The sequence below is a fragment of the Drosophila mojavensis genome, unplaced genomic scaffold (assembly GCF_018153725.1).
Source record: "Drosophila mojavensis isolate 15081-1352.22 unplaced genomic scaffold, ASM1815372v1 contig_136, whole genome shotgun sequence".
Taxonomy (NCBI): Eukaryota; Metazoa; Arthropoda; class Insecta; order Diptera; family Drosophilidae; genus Drosophila; species Drosophila mojavensis.
This window is the reverse complement of record NW_025318667.1, coordinates 15,195,914-15,213,455: the sequence shown is the minus strand read 5'-3', so window position 1 is coordinate 15,213,455 and position 17,542 is coordinate 15,195,914. Positions and strand designations below refer to the sequence as shown.

Below are 17,542 nucleotides of genomic sequence, written 5' to 3'. Positions count from 1 at the left end.
GGTTCAGCTTCGGCTTCATATTTTAGAAATGTTTACACAACTCGAGCAGACACGTTTGTTTGTGCGAGGAATACGATCGCTTATAGATATCGAGTGTAACTATATCGGAAGAGAGTGAGAGAGAGGTAGAGGGAGAGGGAGAGTGAGAGAGAGAGAGAGGAAGATGAAGAGTGCTAGTGAGAGAGAGAGAGGAAGATGAAGAGTGCTAGTGAGAGAGAGAGAGTGAGAGTGTGAAAATATATGTGGTACATATTTCCCTCTCTCTCTCTCTCTCTCTCTCTCTCCCTCTATCTTCCTATCTCTCTCTCTCTCTCCCTCACTCTCTTTCTGTGCTACCCTCTAGTTGCATGGAGTTCAAATCATTTCTGTGGGTTTCTGTTTCTATCTGATTAGCGGTCAGTTGGCTTTATATACATACTTATGCATATAGAGATATACATAAATGTGAGTGCATGTATGTGTGTGTGCCTGCATAAAAAGCATTTCACACATTCGAGTTATAGCAGCCGCGGCGACGAAGCCACGGGGCGTAGTCGGTCAATTTTCAATTGTTGCCAAAGAGTTTTTCCTCTGAGTCAGTTGTTTTCTATAAAGTAGACACACTGACACGCAGACACACACACACACACTTACTTCTAGGGGCACACTCTTATTCTCACTCTTACTCTCACTCTCACTCTCACTCTCATTCCCAAAGCCCTACCTCCTACCTCCCCCCGCTCTCGTTTCGCCACTGGCCCATTCAATGCGCTCTACTCAATGAACCCAGAGGCCGGTGGCCTCTAATGTGCTCGCGCCCAGCCAACGCCCCTTAGCCAACACTCCCGCCAGTCCCTGCTCCCCCTCCTCCTCCTGCTCCAGCTGCGCCGAGACTATTTCTTTTTGTTTGCTTCATTAATTAATTAAGATGACGCTGGCAACGGCGTCGAGAAGAGACCATTATCTAATATATACATATGCACACATGTGTATGTGTATGTGTATATATGGATATATATCTGTGCATGTATGTGTGTGTACGCAGTTTCCCAAAATCGAATCGAGTGGGTGCTCAAGGGAATTAGCCGAGGAGCAGCGGCTGGGGGTCATGCTTGGGGTGCAGTTAGCTAGAAAATTGGCCTAGTCAATCGTTGGATTTAGATATATGTATATGTATATGTATATGTATATATTTATATATAAGTATAGCAGGGCATCAGCCCTGTACTCCATGCTGTATATTCGATTCTACACAGATAAACACACATATATGTATATATCTATATATAGTAGTATGTATAGTATGTAGAGTTAGTCTATATAGTTTGTAAGTCTTGCTAATACATTGCTCTATATTCTATATTGACATAGAGCAGATACCCTGTAAATTAATTCTAGTTCTATCTCATCTATTCCTATTCTAAGTGTATATGAAAAATGTTAAAATTATTATTTGAGAGTTTTTAGAGTAGAGTTAAACATAAACCAAATTATAGTCAAAACAATACCTGAAAACTCTAAAATGAAGTTATAGATAGATGGTATGGAGTTGTTATTGGCGTTGCTATATGACTGATCCATATCCATTCAGCTCGATCCAATGTATTATCTCTGGTAAGAAGCTTTCGTTGATGAGGAGGAATATCTGCTCCACATCAATGAAAGCTTCTTCTGAGAGACCCTGTATACTCAACTAGACGTTACGTAATAGACTCTCTTACCATAAATTGGCTGCACAATACTCACTTGAGCTATGCAAGTCAATTTTAGTCTACTTTAAGAAATACTAATCGTGCTTTATTTATAACCAATCTAGACTCTATATATATATCTATATTTGATTACATAATCTCATATTTCATTTCCTTTAAGATATGCTCGATCTTTCATATTCTCTATCCAATTTCTTTCATTCCAGTCAGCATTCAATGCATTCTCCACTGGAATACCCTATAAACTAAATGTGTATAAATACTGACCAAATTTATGCTCGATCGTAGGTGGCAACAGCTAGTCGATGCGCTTGTCCATTCCCCCGAACTCGAAAGAAACGGAAAACGAAAAAGTTCTATTTGGAAATGTGATGAGAGAAGAAACCTCAAGAGTTACAAATTCGGTTTTGTGTTTGTGTATGGGGTCTATGATTTTGAAATGATAGACGAATGTGTTGCAGCCCTGGTTTGTGTATGCTCTAGTTGAAAATATCGAAAAAGAAACAATGCAACAAAAAGTTTTTGTAGAAAAGGCCAAAATATAAGAACAATGTAAACAAAGCGCTCGCTCCGCTCATTTCAAATTACCCGATGATGAAGTCAATTGTTGTATACAATAAAATTTGGTTGTTGTTTTCCTGCTAGCAAGTTTTCGTTATTGGTTTGTACCCAAAAAATACCCTGTAGATTCATTATTGGAACTATGTATATAAATGGTTGTGATAATTGTAAGAAATCGTCTACTATATGAGGAAAGAGGTGTTAGGCTGGAGGGTTAAGTGCAGTAGGGTTTCTGGGTCTAGAGTAGAAAATATATCAATATATAACTTTCGAATCAAGAATATTCCCATAGAAATGCAATCAATAATTTGTGTAACCAGTTTGATGAGTACTTGAAAACGGAAATACAAATAGATAAACCAAAGAACTCGCTAAGAATTTAAGGGAAACAATTTTCTTATGTTATTGAATAGGGCTAAAAGAAAGAGAATTGAAAGTCGATAGTGTAAAATGTGAAATAGGTTTGAGGATTTATACATTAATAATATAATAGATTATTATATAAATAATCTTGATGTTCATTGTAGGAAATATCAACATAAAAAGATTTAATGGTGTTGGCTCAGAGAATTAAAAAAGCTAGAGTTCGATAATTGACTATATGGAATCTCTAGCTCAGAGGAGCTCCACTGCATCAAAGCGTCAGGGCTACTACTCAACATATAGTCTGACCCAAACAAAAGCTTATTTCGATATACATAGGAACCAAGCATACACGCACGGTATTTAATGGTCGTGTATGCCCCATGCAGCTCTCATGGAATACAATTCATTGTTGTTGCTGTCGTTGTTGTTGTTGTTGTTGTTGTTGCTGTGTTTTGTTAATTTCTTTGCTGGATGCTTTGCTATTTGGGCTAGTGTCGATGTATAGAATTTAGTTTAGTACAAAAATCGGCGCAGGAACGATCGCGTCATAGTTTTAAACGCCGCATTCCTTGGCTGCAAACACCGTAGACAAACACCCGACGCAGACACAGACAGAGGCACAGCCACAGACACAGACACAGACACCGACACACTTAAGCATATGTATAGATATATACATATATGTATATAGAGTCATATATGTATATAATATACCCCGCTAAGCCCGGTGGGACCCACAGTTAAGTTGGCTCCAGTTTACATAGCTTCACATGATTCACCAGCATTGGAATGGTCAGTCCGAGCTGCTCGGCAGCAGTCAGCCAATGGGATGGGGCTTGGCATTGGGATCGGGATCGGGATCGGGATCGGTATCGAGATCGGGACTGGAACTGAGTCGTAACGCGTTGCCAGGCAATCGATCGAGCGTGCTGGAGAACGAACTGTTCCAGGGCTACTCGGATGAGCTGCTGACCTTCGCCTGGATCGCCTGCATTGTGTTCATCATTGTGGGCGTGCCGGGCAATCTGCTGACCATTGTGGCCCTGTCGCGGGGCAGACAGACACGCAACTCGACGGCGATCTTCATCATCAATTTATCGTGCTCGGATCTGCTCTTTGGCTGCTTCAATCTGCCGCTGGCCGCGTCCACGTTCAAGGAGCGCGCATGGACCCACAGCGATCTGCTCTGCCGCCTGTTCCCGATGCTGCGCTATGGCCTGCTGGCCGTCTCGCTGCTCTCCGTCTCGCTGATCACGATCAATCGGTATATTATCATCGCCCATCCGCGGCAGTATCCCCGGTAAGCCAATTCCATTCGACTAGATCCCACATCCAATCCATGCTAATTTGAATTTCTTCCTCAGCATCTATCAGCGACGCTATCTGGCGCTGATGGTGGCGGGCACCTGGCTGGTGACGTTCTCGATCATGATACCGACGTGGCGCGGCGTCTGGGGCCGCTTCGGGCTGGACACGAGCATCGGCTCCTGCTCGATACTGCACGACAAGTACGATCGCTCGCCCAAGGAGTTCCTCTTCATAGCCGCCTTCATGCTGCCCTGCGTCTGCATTGTCATCTGCTATGCGCGCATCTTTGTGCTCGTTCGTCGGGCGGCACGGCGGGCGGGCGCCAAGACCTCCGAGATGGCCATTACGCCGCCCATTCAAACACCCACCGCCGACAAGGCCAAGGACAATGCCAAGGACAAGCCCAAGGACAAGGACAAGGACAAGGACAAGAACAAGGACAAGGGCAAAGAACTGGACAAAGAGCGCAAACCCAGCACGGACGACGACTCTGGCCAAGTGCATCCGTTTGTGGTCAGCGAGTACCTGGCCTATATCGATGACAATGCCTCCTCGGAGAGTTTCCCCATCTCGTACAGCGTCAAGCAGGAGACACCCATCGATGCCAACGTGGTGCTGCAGGAGAACAACCTAGCCAACAGCAAGCCCGCCACGCCAGGATCAACGCCAGCTGCGGCCACACCGACTGGCGATACGAGCATCCATAGATCGCTGACACAGCTGGAGCAAAGCCGCAATTCGTGAGTAGCTAATGAGAAATGCATAGCATCTACTTTGAATTTACAACTGGCTTGTAAACTCCAATCTCAAAAGGGACGAGAATGATGTACATATATCACTATATCCATGTGCTCAGATTGATTTGGTTCATTGTTGTACAATGAATATAACATATATTTATACAGTAATAAAATGAATATATGTAGGTATGTCTGCTGGAATATCAAGTTGAACATTTACAACCTGGTTGTAAATTCCATTTGACCGTCTTGTGCATTCGCTGTAGGGAAACAGGCATATCTATTAGTTAATATCAAGTTTATGCCAAACAAAAACTTAACATTTACTTATAACCGAATTGTAGCTAGCTTAGAGAACTGTTGTAGATCTAAAATTGATGAAAAGTTATGAAACATTAGAAATCAATCGGTTCACGATCTAAAAGCAATGATCTAAAACTAGTAGTACTTGTGATCTAAACGCTTTTAAAATGAGCATACAAAAATTTGCCATGCCCCCATATAGGCGGATCATATCATTTATAGATTTAACTGTGGAGAAACTTAACTGGGATCTCCCAGATTTAGATATAAGGTTTTCTCTGTAAAGAAGTCCCCCGGATCTTAACCAAGTATTATAAATCCACGGCTTACCCAGTAGAAGGCAGACTTTTAACATTGCTCTAGCTCCAAACTTCTATATGATAAAAGTTGTTCGTAAACGATAATGAAAACAATATTTAATGTATGCTAGAGCAAATATACCTAATCTATCTATATTTAGCTATATAGAAAACTTTGAAAGAGTGTAATTAGAGATTCTAAAGAACGACTGATTTAAAAAGAGCTCTTAGATCTATTCTAAAAATAGTGTATAGCTTTAGGGTTTATTGGAAAATCGTATTGAAATCAGATCATATAAATAAACATTTATATTAATTACTAAATATTTCTCTTTCCTCTCTCCTCATTCCTCATCCTCGGTGGCCATCTGAATCGATAGAAAGAATCCCATCACCACCTCGCTGCGCACCTCGTTTACGCGTTTCAGCCCACGCAAATCGCATTATGTGTCGATGGGGAATACTTCGAATGCCTCGTCCATCTATGCGGGCCGGATGAGTGTGAAGGATCGTCGATTGCTGAAGATGATATTGGTGATATTCGTGTGGTTCCTCATCTGCTATCTGCCCATAACGCTGTCCAAGATCAGTAAGAGTATCAACGATGTGCACATCTTCAATATAATGGGCTATCTGCTGATCTATCTGACCACCTGCATCAATCCGCTGATCTATGTGCTGATGAGCTCCGAGTACAGGCGCGCCTACTGGAACCTGCTGCGCTGCCATCAGTCCGAGCAGCAGCAGCAGCAGCAGCGGGCCCTCAAGAAGCACATCGAGTCGAATCGGGCGCTCAAAACGTGATCCGTATGGATCTGAAGTGGAGCCGCAGCCGAGTTCCGTCCCAATCCAATCGATGCCCATCGATGCAGCCTAGCGCCAATCGCCAGATAGAAAAGGTTTTTCGGTAAAGCTAAAGATATATATCACATCGGATATCATCCTATATTCAATAGCTGTACTATATGATTGGATTTAGCTGGAAATAATGTAAGATCCGGGTATGCCTCTCTATGGTATGCCTCCATAGTGACCATTTATCCACCATCATTTATAACAACAAACAATAAGAAAACGCGATTATCTAATGCAATGAATGTAAAGCCATATCCTTTATCTGTCCGAAATATCCGTTATATATGCATATGTATATGTATGTAGTATTATATATGAAATTGAATGATATACAGATGGATCATATATCACTAAACTCGATCGATTATTATTATCAGATTATGTTTGCATGATTTGAACTTGATTATATATGTACTATATTGCATTTCCGGTTCCAGTTCCCGTTCCCCCTCTCCCATTCCCGACGCCTGCCATCAAAACAAGAATCGATCAAGTCGGCGCGTGTAATCGATAAAAAGTGTATTGTATTTCATACCAAATGACTTTTTAATATCTGGTTGACATTTTTGAATTCCATGTTTAAGAACAATCGATGTTTTATTTATTTGCTTGCCGCTAATTATTGTACCAATTCATATATATATAGATATACGTAACTATAGACATATACATATATGTATATATGATATATATCTATATATATATATCTTGGCAAATATATATATATATATATATATATATATATTTCTATTATGTATATCCTATGTCATCAATAAATGCTTCGAATAATTGATATATGTAGTTTTACGTTGTTTTTGTTTCATTTTCTTTCCTTATCTTGAGAATTTCGAATAGAGTTCCAGATAATACCAGAATATGTGGTGTAGCTTAATACATAATTATTATCAATATACATATTGTATATGCCAGAGTCTGTGTGTGTGTGTGTGTGTCTGTTGATGTGTGTGTTTGTGTGTGTATGAAACATGGACTACTTAATGCTAGTAACACAACTAAATGATCCAATATTCTGGTAATACTTATCGCCGCTCTATAACGCTAACGATAAATCGTTTCAAAATTTCAACTGCCAAATGGAACTCACGGATCGAGTCTGATACCTCCTCTGACTCTTGCTCTCTCCCACTCTCTCTCTCTCTCTCTTTCTCTCTCACTTGCTGTCTAACGGTAATGTAATATATGTATAAGCCTATAAATGTGTGGGTGTATATAACATTTATCGTATAATAGTATCGTATATTATATATATATTCTATATATATATATATCGTAGTATTGTTTGCATGTATATGAATAAAATTATTATTATTATATTTAGATTTTAGATTTGTTGTTGTTGTAATTGCGATTGCGATAGCGAGCGTATTGAAAGGTTTTTGGTTATTTTTTGTTGGCTCTTCTTCTTCTTCTTCTTCCTCACACGGACTCCAGATGCTCGGAGATCTCCAGTATGGGACTCTCGCTGAGCGGCTTCACCAGTGTCTGCCAGCTGGGCGTGAAGAGGCTGAGCACCGGAGGCGCCGATGCGCTCGACTGCGCCCGCACATGATAGTCGGACTCGTGGCCATGGACCACGTGGCTGTTGAGCAGCGCCTGGGGCGGTGTTGCCGGCGGTGTTGTGGACGGCGGTGGCGCCGAGCTGGACGCCACGGGCCCGGCGCTGGGCAGGGCCTCCGGCTGGCTGATGTAGGAGGTCTTCAGATTCATTTGGCTAAAGGCGTGCGCGCCCGGCATGGTCAGCGAGTGCTGCAGTCGTGGCGGTCCGCTGCGCGGCCGATCCAGCATGGCCAGCTCGTACAGCTCCTCGGCCAGGTGGTGCTCGGGCGGGCCAGCGGGCGCTGGCGGCGGCGGCGGCGGCGGTGTCCCATGCACCAGGCTGTGGTTGTAGTGGACATGGCCATGGTTGTGATGGTGATGCTGATGATGATGCTGGTGCTGGTGCTGGTGCTGATGGCGTCCGGCCAGCTGCGCCTCCAGGGCGTATTGCTTCTGGAAGAGCTGCCGCTTCTGCTGGAGCAGGCGGTGCTGCAGCAGCTGCTGTTGCAGCGGCGGCTTCTGCATGGGCGACATGGCCAGCTGCTGCTGGTGGTGCGCATGCGGATGTGGGTAGACGCTCGGCGGCGGTGGCGGCGGCGGCTGATAGCAGCCATGGCCATGGCCCGCAAACAGCTCGCTGCTGGCGTCCAAGAGCAGCGACGGCGGCGGCGGCGGCGGCGGCGGCAGTGGCGCATAGGCCAGCTGCTGGTGGTGCTGCGGCTGCAGGTGGTGCAGCGTGTGGTGCGGCTTGATGGGCATCGCATAGAATTGACCGTGTGGCAATTGACAATTGGCCAGGCTCAGCTCCTCGAGGCCCAGATGGCCATGACCGTGACCGTGACCGTGACCATGACCATGAGCATGACCATGGCCTTGGCCAAGGGCATGGCCATGCAGATGGGCGTGGCTGGGCGCATAGACAGCCGCCTCCTGCTGCAGCTGCTGTATCTCCAGCCAGCCGTGGCGCTTGGCCTGCTCGTAGCGATAGCTGCCATAGACACGACTCGCGCCCAGCAGGGAGCTGGAGCTGAGGAGGCCCTGGGCCACCAGGCCGTCGCTGGCGCGGCGGCCCTCACGGAAATGGATGGGCGAACGCTTGTCCGCAAAGGGCGGCGGCGCCGGCTGCGGCGGTGGCGGTGGCGTCGCCGTCGGTGTCGACGTTGGCGTTGCCGTCGGCGTCGGCGTCGGCGTCGCCGTCACCAGCAAATTGACCGCGCTGGGCATATGAATGCACGAGTTGTGGCTGCTGTACAGCGAACGCTCCGACGAGTGCTCGCTGGAGACGGCGGCCGCAGCGGCGGCAGCGGCGGCGGCAGCGGCCAGCATTGAGTTGCTCATGCAGGAGGGCAGACTGCCGGCAATGTCCGGCACGGAGGGCAGCACAAAGTCCAGACTCTCGTAGGCGCTGCAGTTGCTCTTGGAGGAGCCGCGGCTCAGATTCTGGCTGAGGCTCTTCGAGTAGCTGCCGGCTAGGACGCCGCTGGAGCTGCTGCTGCTGGCATAGGAGCGCGTGCGCGTGTTCGCCTGGACGCTGGTCAGATCCGTCGAGGACTGGGAGCCCTCCTTGGCGGCGACCACCTCGTTGCCCTGATCCGTGTCGCAGCCCTCGTCCGTGCTGGAGCTGCCCTGTGCCAGCACCTTCTTCTCAAAAGTCTTTTTCTCCCGGCTACAACGACAACGACGCCCGATTAGACTCGACTCCGGCGCACTCGCGAATCGTTGGCCGCTAATTCTCACTCACCCGTCTCCAATGGGCTTCGGCTCGACTCCCTCGCCCTCCTCCGCAGCTCGGCCAGACTCGCTGCCGTTGCTATTCCCAGTCCCAGTCCCAGTCCCATTGCCATTTGCCGTTGCAGCCTTGCGCTTGGGTTTCTGTTGGAGAGAGAGAGAGAGATAGAGAGAGAGAGAGATTGTTACAATGGAGGATTTCGAGTGGACAGCCGGACAGGCGGACGCACCTCAATTGGCAGTGGACTCTCCTGGAGGGTCTGGAATAGTCGGTTCGCCTCGGCGGACATTTTGTAGCGAAAGCTTTGATTGAGATTGGCGGTGGAATCGAAGCTATTCGAGCTGGACATCACTTTTATTGTCTTGCTATGTTCGGCAGTGGGCGTGGCAGCGCTCGAATGCTCCATGGCAGATGCTGGCAGCGGCAGCAGCTGCTCCTCGTCCTCCTTCTTCGCTTCGGCAATGGCCGTGGACTGCAAGAGATTAGAGATGTTAGTTAGAGATGCATTCAGCTTGGCTAGCGTTTGGCTGCTGGACGCACCTGCTGCAGGAGCAGACGACAGTCTTCGGTGCTCTGCTTGATGATGTACTCGCTAATGGTCTGGTGGAGCTGCTTGGGCACCGGCGCCGTCGCCGTCGCCGTCGCCGTCGCCGTCGCCGTCGCTAGCGCCGCTGCCGCTGCCGGCGATGGCAGGTGGCCAAGCGGATGGCCCTGCTCCAGCTGCTGGCTGGCATTGAGCAGCAGCTCGCGACACCTGAGGTTGGCCAGCGATGGCAGCGGATGCCCACTGCTGGTATTGTCGATGCTCAGCGAGATGCCAACCGGTCGCTGGCTGCCGGCCATGCTCCTGGCCGAGCTGAGGCTCTGATGGCTGATGCGAGCGCTGCCCGGCGCCGGCAATGGGGTATATCTAGTGGGCATGACCATGCCCGCGCCCACGCCCACACCCACGCCCACACCCTCATCCCCGTTCAGGTAACGGGCGTGAGTGTGAGCGTAAGCATGGGCCTGGGCGTGGCCATGGACGTGGGCAAGGATGTGGGCCTGCTGCTTGACCGCATAGTAGGGATCGGCAGTGGTTCGCTCGCTCATCATGACAGTCTGATGGCGGCTAAGTCTTTTGTGTGTCGGATCCTTGGCCAGGATCACGGTGGATATTGTCTTTCTTTGCTGCTGCTGTTGCAGCTGTTGCTGCTGTTGCTGCTGCTGTTGCTGATGCAGTTGCAGCAACTGTTGCTGCTGCTGCTGCTGCTGCTGCTGCTGGGGCGTGGACAACTGATCGAGCATCAGGGACTGCTTGCTCTTGTAGAGCAGACGGCTGCTCGCTTCGCTGGGCTTCGCCTGCTCCTTCTTGTGGGAGACGCGATCCTGCAGCAGCAGATAGATGGCCGCCACATGGTCGTAGGTGTTCTTCTTGAGGCTGGCCCGCGTCTTGTCCGGTGCGATGCCCACATACTCGGACATGATCCTCAATATATCCTCGCTCGGCTCCAGCACCGCCTGCCGCTCCATGTTCAGATTGTATTTGGCAATCAGCGCGTGCTCCAGCAGCTCGGGACACATCCAGCGATGTCGCTTGATCTGCTCAATGGTGTAGCGACGCGTCGGCTCCAGCACCAGCATGCGGCGTATTAGATGCTCGCACTCCGAGCTCATGAAGAAGGGTATGCGAAAGCGGCCCGACAGCACCCGATCCCGCAGGCTCTGCAGCGTGGACCCATCGAAGGGCAGGGCGCCGCACACCAGGACATAGAGCACTACGCCCAGGGACTGCAACCAGAGCAGATGGAGGATGGATATTACCCAAGGTATCTGGAACGTCATCGGCTGGCATGCTTACCCAAATATCAATTTCGGGTCCAGTATATTGCTTGCCCTCGAATACCTCTGGCGCGGCATAGGGCGGTGAGCCGCACCAGGTGGCGAGCAGCTCGCCGGGCTTGAAGTGATTGGAGAAGCCAAAGTCAGCGATTTTAATGTTCATGCTGCAGTCGAGCAGCAGATTCTCGGCCTTGAGATCCCGATGGACGATGCCCTTCTTATGGCAGTACTCCACGGCGGAGATGATTTGCCAGAACTTGAAGCGGGCCGCCGACTCCGACATGCGTCCATACTTGGCTATATAATCTGCAAGGAAGAGCAAGAGTTGCAGTGGCCTGAGACATCTGGATTGGCTGGCTGACTGAGTGGCTTACCAAAGATCTCGCCCTGGCTGGCGTACTCGGAGACAATGTAAATCATGTTTTTGGTTTCCATCACCTGCAATGCTCCAGAGGATTAGCCTGTGGCTGCAGCTGAGCCCGAGAGATTGGCGCACTCACCTGATACAATTTGATGATATGCGGATGCTTGAGCTTCTTCATGATTTCCACCTCGCGATAGACCTTCTGCAGGTTGGTGTGATCCAGCTGCGACTTGTCAATGATCTTGATGGCCACCTCGTTCTTGGTGATGCGATGCCGCGCCAGCTTCACCACCGCAAAGTTGCCCTTGCCAATGGTGCGCTCAATGTCATAGAAGCCGACGCGCATTGGCTCCTTCAGCTTGAGCAGCTCCTTGGGACCGCTGCCGCCGCTGGCAAAGAGCTTCTGGGCGAGGAGCACATCCTTGCAGCTGGCCAGCGCATCCATGGAGGTAGGTGTTGCCAACGCGTCCACATCTGCGTCGGCATGCAGCTTCGATTCACCTGCATCCTGTTCGGGGCCATTCGTCTGGGTGCCCGACTTTGACAGCTTCTGCTTCTGCTTCTGGTTCTGGTTCTGATTCTGGTTCTGCTCCAGCTTCCGCTCCAGCTCCGGCTCCTGCTCGTGCTCGTTCTCGTGTCCATTGGCCTTGGGCGGATCAGGCTCCTCCGCTGGCTCCTCCTTGTTGGGCGCAGCCAGCGCTGGGGCAGTCGTTGCTGCCTTGGCTGCTGCTGCTACAGACTCCTTCGTATCCTTGGCCATCTCGCATGCGCTCATTATCCGGCTGCGTCCGTCGGGCAGGACGGCTCTGGGCTAGGCAAGCACTGAAACGTTGCAGCTGCAGCTGCTGCTGCACATGCTCCCGGCGCATGCAACTGGCTCTGGCTCTCGACTCTTGACTCTCGACTAACGGCACTGGCACTGGCTTTGGCACTGGCGCCCCGCCCCTACAGACGCCTCAACGCGCGCTCCTCCATTGCAGCGCACGCTGCCGATTGACAACAACAAATGGAAGAAGCAAATTATAATTGAAACGAAAACAAGTTCACACAAATTTCTATACTCTGATAAGAGATTAGCTCACACGCACACACTGGCACAGGTCATCTATGCCTGCCTCTGTGTGTGTGAATGAGTGAGCGAATATGCCTCTCTGTGTGTGTGTGTGTGTGTGTGTGCGCGTGTGTTTTCGTTTGCAGCATAGAAAAATCAATAAGCCACTCGCCGCGCGTCCCACGAATCTCTCTCGCCTTGGCCAAACGCCGCCTTCTCACGTGTAGCTCCTACAGATACACATAGATTACGTGCACACACACACACACACACACACAGAGAGACACAGGCACGTACGCACACACAGAGAGAGAGAGAGAGAGAGAGAGCACACACACTCACACATATGCAATGAGTACACAAATTACCGTTAGTTTCTAACGAGCTTTATCAATTGTTTTTCTTCTGCCTTTTATCGGTCAGTTTTTATCCTTTAAACAGCAATTGCGTTATTTGGCTGTTTGCGCTTCCTCTTCTTGGGCATTCGCCTTTTTGCAATTTGTCCTCCCTCGCAGCACCCTTCCGGCAAACACTCAAGCCAAGACGGAGACAACCAACGCGACCAGCGACCAGCGACACAACAAGGCAACGCGACTCTGCCGTCGATCTGACCCCAGAAAGTGCAGAGCAGCCGCAGCGCAGCCAAAAAGCCAAAAGGGGGCAAAAACCACACACACACACGTACACACACACACACGTACACACACACACACACACACGTGCGTGCTTTTAAGGGTTGCCAAAGTTTTGCAATGCGGCTGCTGCTGCGATTGGCAACCCAGTGGGGAGCACTGAAGGCGCCTGCGCCTGATTCGACCCCAAACTAAAAGTGCCCAAGTATGTGTGTGTGTGTGTGTGTGTGGGAGTATATTTGAATCATGGCGCCTATATATCGATTATTATGAATAATTCATCTATCCAATTAATAGCAGCCATATAGATCAAAGTAAATAGCCCCAATATAAATCGGTATATAGTATATATATATATATATTGATTTCTACTAATTTATGACTATATTTCGCGTACACATCATATGCTCTTCATATCATATCTGCTAATCCCAATATTATACAATTTGCATCAGTTTGTAATGAATAAAATATATTTTAATATACATATGCGTTCAACAGATTATTAAATATGGGGCAAACGGAATATTAAATAATACAACAAATATTAGTCAGCAATATATATATATATATATGTATATATATATATATGTGTGTGTATTTGAAAATATATATATATATATATATATATAGAAGAATCGTTGAGCACCTTTGATTCTTGAACCGAGTCTCTAGACAGAGTCTAGATTTTCAACCTAATACATTCATGATCGAACTTTATTTGTGAGATGCTTCTAAATTAGAACTGAAGAAGATCTTCAACATTTCCTAATTATGTATATATTATAAAATTTGTTGTTGTTGTTGTACTCGTTGCATTTCCGCACTTCGATATCAAATACATTTGAACTATGTGCACATATTGACTATATTGAAGATTGCATTAATTATTATGGAACAGGTTTTAAATAATAATATTAATCATGTTTTGTACAGTGGAACTAGAGCATAACAACGAACATCGCTCTCTCTCTCTCTCTCTCTCTCGCTATCTGTCTCTATCTCACTCACTCTCTTGCTGTGCGTCATTCTGCTTCAGTTCGTGTCTCTTTCTGTGCCGCTTCCGTCTCGCTTTGTCCCGCTGGCTGATTGTGGCACGCGCTGTTCCCTAGTTCATATTATAGCATTTATGCATACATTTATATATAAATATATATATATTGATATATTTATACGTATATATACACATAGTATTTGTATAATACATATTATATAGAAAGTTATATACAGAGACCGATGTACATTCAAAGCTCATGTAAAAGCTACACTATACGAAACGCATTAAAAACTTAAAATATACGCTAAAAATAATAACAGTTGCACAGGCGCCCTGCCCCGAATCCTCAGGCGAAACGCTCTTGGATTCGCCTTTAGATTGGAGCATCCACTCAGTGGTTAACGGTTCTCTTCACATTGGAGCATCCACTGGCCGTCAGTTGCCGTGCGGATGCCGTCGTCGCCTGGTCTGCTAATTGTATTAAATTCTGATCTTGTTCCTCGTTTGTTTGTGATTTTCTTATTTGTATGCTGTTTGATTAGTTCACCTCACTTCACTTCACGGTTTCGGCAGCATCTCGGCAGCTGGCGAGGTGGCAGCGCTCGCATTGGCGTTGGCATTGGCCGCCGACGGCGTCACGGATGTGGGTGCCGTGGGGTCAGCTGCATCTCCGCCGTAGCATCGTCGCTTGTAGTCGCCAAACAAGTCCGGCCGGTGCTGTAGGTCGCGCTGCGGATCGATGTGTACGGATTGAGTAGTGTTTCTGTCATATAGAAAGCAACTTCATTGAATCTAAACTTCATTTTTGTTCCTGATTTCGAGATAGATATTGACGGACTCACCTGGTCTTCGTTAGCACGGTGCAGCCGTTTTCGACGACCATGCTGAGCGAGTAGAGCGTGGCCAGGTTGAGCAGGCTATCCTGCTCGTAGAGCTCAATATCCGGCAAACGGATCTGAGTCTGGCGCGCATCCTGCAGGAAGCGCGCAAGCCGTTCATTAACGCCTAATTTTATGCTGAAACCGGGCCGATCGTTGCCATTGATGCGTCGGCAGCCGGCGCGTATCTCGCGCACCTCCAGCATTTGCAGGGGCGGTGACGAGGAGAGGAATGGATTGGATGTCTCGCCGGACATCTCGCTCTCGATCTGCTTCACAATGGTTGGCATGCCATTCATGCTGCGCTCCGTGTCCATGCAGATGTTGACGTCAATGAAGCCAACGCTTCGATTGGCGCCCCCGCCGCTGATCTCAATCGGCTCTGAGCTGGCGGCCAGCTGAAAGCGTGACAAATCCTGCAAAGCATCTGTAAGCGGAGGCGACTGCGACGTGCCGCCGCCGTAGCTATCTGTGAAAGGCATCGTTGCTGTGGCCTCCGTGCCGGACATTAGCGTGTCATCCTCGCCAATTGTATCATCGGAGCGTATTTGGGGTAACAGGGATTTCTTGGTCAGCTTGCGCTTGGGATCGTATTTGCCACCGGGGCCAAATTCGTTGCCAGGCCAATCGGTCAGCTCGTCGTCGCCCTCGCGATCCGTATCGTGCAGACGATGGCCATCATCGCTGTCCGACGAGGAGCTCAGCGAACTGGAGCTAAGAAAATCGTAGAGCTCACTGCAGTCCATTGACTGCACCTGCATCGATTGCGGCGTCTGGCAGAAGCGGCGTCTGCGATGCGACTTCGTCGTGGAGCCACTGCCGTGGATGTGGCCATAATGCGATTTCTTGCGATGCATGTGATTGAAGTCTGTGATTGCGCTGTCCACAGGCAGCTGCTGCGGCATTTTATCCGAGTGATTCAGCAGCGTCTCAATGTCGTTGACAGGCACAAGTGTTTCCATGCCGAAGCTACCAGGGCCAGCGCAACTGGCTGAACTCTCGTTCATATCTAGCTGCTGTTGTTGTTGCTGCTGCTTGGCCGCTGTTTGTGCTGATTGGAGCAGCACCTGCGCCTCTACCTGTTCCGGCTCCAGGCCCTCCTCCATGTTCGATGTGTTGTCAGTCTTTTGTGCTTGTTGCGTTTGATTTTTCGCAATGCGATTGATTTTGGAGAGCAGCCCCTTGTTAAGCGGCAGTAGGCGGTCGCTGTGCGGCTTCGATGTGGATGAGTAGCTACGGGGCCGCATCCTATGGTACTCCTCCATGTGTGTGTAGCGCGGCATGCTCGATGAGTGTAAATTGCTGGAGACGGCACAGCCGCTACCGTCGCGTGAAACGCCTGCGTCGTGATCGCATTCGTGATAGCGATCACGATTGGAGCGCTTCCGTTTGCCGCAAAAAAACAAATGCGATCGATTTCCACTCTCCGCCTTCAGCAGACGCTTGCGTACTGTGCCCGTGCCGGAGATGCAGCCTCCTAGCATGCCCGGATGCAGCGGTGACTCCGTGAAGCTATGCGGCGACACAGCCAGGTTGTTGTCTTTACTAAACTCAAACTCCATGGACATACGTTTGATCTTTCGTTTCCGCCGTGAATTTGGCTTGTAAAAGCTACAAAAACAAAACACAATTAATTGGATAGGTATCCTAGCAGGCGCATCCACTCACCGCGCTGGACTAAAATTGGTTTCGTTCAATGAGTCCGACTCGAGGGCTCCTGTGCCCATGCGAACGGCAGCTGCAGCATTGAGCGTTTTGACAGGAAGACGCAGTGGAAGCATTGCCTCTGCCTTGTCATCCGAATCGCTCGCCGGCAGCATGTCAACGTGTATATGAGGGTCCAGACCATCCACATTCGCATTGGCATTTGAATGTGCTCCGTGTCCGAGCCCGTGTGCATTGTTCAATGTGTCTGTGGGGCTGCTCGACGAATCCTCTGTGGGCTGCGGCGCACAAGCTGCAGGTGAAATGAAGTGGCAGTGAAGTGGTTTCCATGATTTCAGAGGGAGGGGTACATATATCTTGGTTGAAATACTTACGCAAATTACCCGTTGATCGAGTTCTTCGACGCGAGCCCCACCTACCGACGCCGCACGCCCTGTCCATGAGCGATGTTTCCTCCAGGGCGAGGGTCAAGTCGTGCGAGAACTGATCCATTTGCACCAGCACACCCAAATATCAATTGCGTTTCATTAAATTATTGCGTGTGCGAACGCAAAAAATGTAGTAAAAAAAAATATGAATCTAAAGACAAGCCTCAACAATTGGCAGCAGTTTACTCCGATGGCAATATCGATTTTATACTTTCTATCGGCAGCATCTTATGTTTATTCTCTGGTCACATTGAGCTGCAGTGAAAGCAAAATCGGTTAAAGTATGTTGACCGACTG

The 17,542-nt window shown here is 48.6% G+C and overlaps 3 protein-coding genes across 5 annotated transcripts; 1 reads left to right on the top strand and 2 right to left on the bottom strand.

Annotated features, from left to right (window-relative positions):
• The first annotated feature begins 280 nt into the window (after positions 1-280).
• Positions 281-6,790, top strand: LOC6583899 (G-protein coupled receptor moody). Its single transcript, XM_002009525.4, has 3 exons — positions 281-3,918; positions 3,983-4,666; positions 5,649-6,790. Exons 1-3 carry the CDS (start codon positions 3,389-3,391, stop codon positions 6,070-6,072), a joined length of 1,638 nt encoding a protein of 545 aa, XP_002009561.1. The 5' UTR covers positions 281-3,388; the 3' UTR covers positions 6,073-6,790.
• A 653-nt stretch (positions 6,791-7,443) lies between these two features.
• LOC6583898 (serine/threonine-protein kinase par-1) lies at positions 7,444-13,254 on the bottom strand. Its single transcript, XM_002009524.4, has 8 exons — positions 13,014-13,254; positions 11,731-12,580; positions 11,605-11,668; positions 11,250-11,536; positions 9,950-11,179; positions 9,639-9,881; positions 9,422-9,552; positions 7,444-9,346 (listed from the first exon to the last, which is right to left on the bottom strand). The coding sequence occupies exons 2-8, from the start codon at positions 12,367-12,369 to the stop codon at positions 7,561-7,563; spliced, it is 4,380 nt and encodes a 1,459-aa protein (XP_002009560.2). The 5' UTR covers positions 12,370-12,580; positions 13,014-13,254; the 3' UTR covers positions 7,444-7,560.
• A 474-nt stretch (positions 13,255-13,728) lies between these two features.
• LOC6583897 lies at positions 13,729-17,463 on the bottom strand. Of its 3 annotated transcripts, none has more exons than XM_015161447.3 (4): positions 17,192-17,463; positions 16,821-17,109; positions 15,117-16,763; positions 13,729-15,055 (listed from the first exon to the last, which is right to left on the bottom strand). In XM_015161447.3, the coding sequence occupies exons 1-4, from the start codon at positions 17,307-17,309 to the stop codon at positions 14,833-14,835; spliced, it is 2,277 nt and encodes a 758-aa protein (XP_015016933.1). In that variant the 5' UTR covers positions 17,310-17,463; the 3' UTR covers positions 13,729-14,832. The 3 variants fall into 3 exon arrangements, with proteins under 3 accessions (XP_015016933.1, XP_015016932.1, XP_002009559.1); XM_015161446.3 differs by having other exon boundaries at positions 13,729-15,003; XM_002009523.4 differs by having other exon boundaries at positions 13,729-15,037; positions 17,192-17,462.
• Positions 17,464-17,542: the final 79 nt, after the last annotated feature.

Bases quoted from the DNA above. Each gene is read 5' to 3' on its own strand.
- LOC6583899 (XM_002009525.4), top strand. From the start codon at position 3,389: ATGATTCACCAGCATTGGAATGGTCAGTCCGAGCTGCTCGGCAGCAGT. The intron at 3,919-3,982 runs GTAAGCCAATTC...TTTCTTCCTCAG, and splicing joins CATCCGCGGCAGTATCCCCG to CATCTATCAGCGACGCTATC. The intron at 4,667-5,648 runs GTGAGTAGCTAA...CTGAATCGATAG, and splicing joins CTGGAGCAAAGCCGCAATTC to AAAGAATCCCATCACCACCT.
- LOC6583898 (XM_002009524.4), bottom strand. From the start codon at position 12,369: ATGAGCGCATGCGAGATGGCCAAGGATACGAAGGAGTCTGTAGCAGCA. The intron at 9,553-9,638 runs GTGCGTCCGCCT...TCTCTCCAACAG, and splicing joins AGAGTCCACTGCCAATTGAG to AAACCCAAGCGCAAGGCTGC. The intron at 9,347-9,421 runs GTGAGTGAGAAT...TTGTCGTTGTAG, and splicing joins CCGAAGCCCATTGGAGACGG to CCGGGAGAAAAAGACTTTTG.
- LOC6583897 (XM_015161447.3), bottom strand. From the start codon at position 17,309: ATGGATCAGTTCTCGCACGACTTGACCCTCGCCCTGGAGGAAACATCG. The intron at 17,110-17,191 runs GTAAGTATTTCA...TTTCACCTGCAG, and splicing joins TCGATCAACGGGTAATTTGC to CTTGTGCGCCGCAGCCCACA. The intron at 16,764-16,820 runs GTGAGTGGATGC...TTGTTTTTGTAG, and splicing joins ACCAATTTTAGTCCAGCGCG to CTTTTACAAGCCAAATTCAC.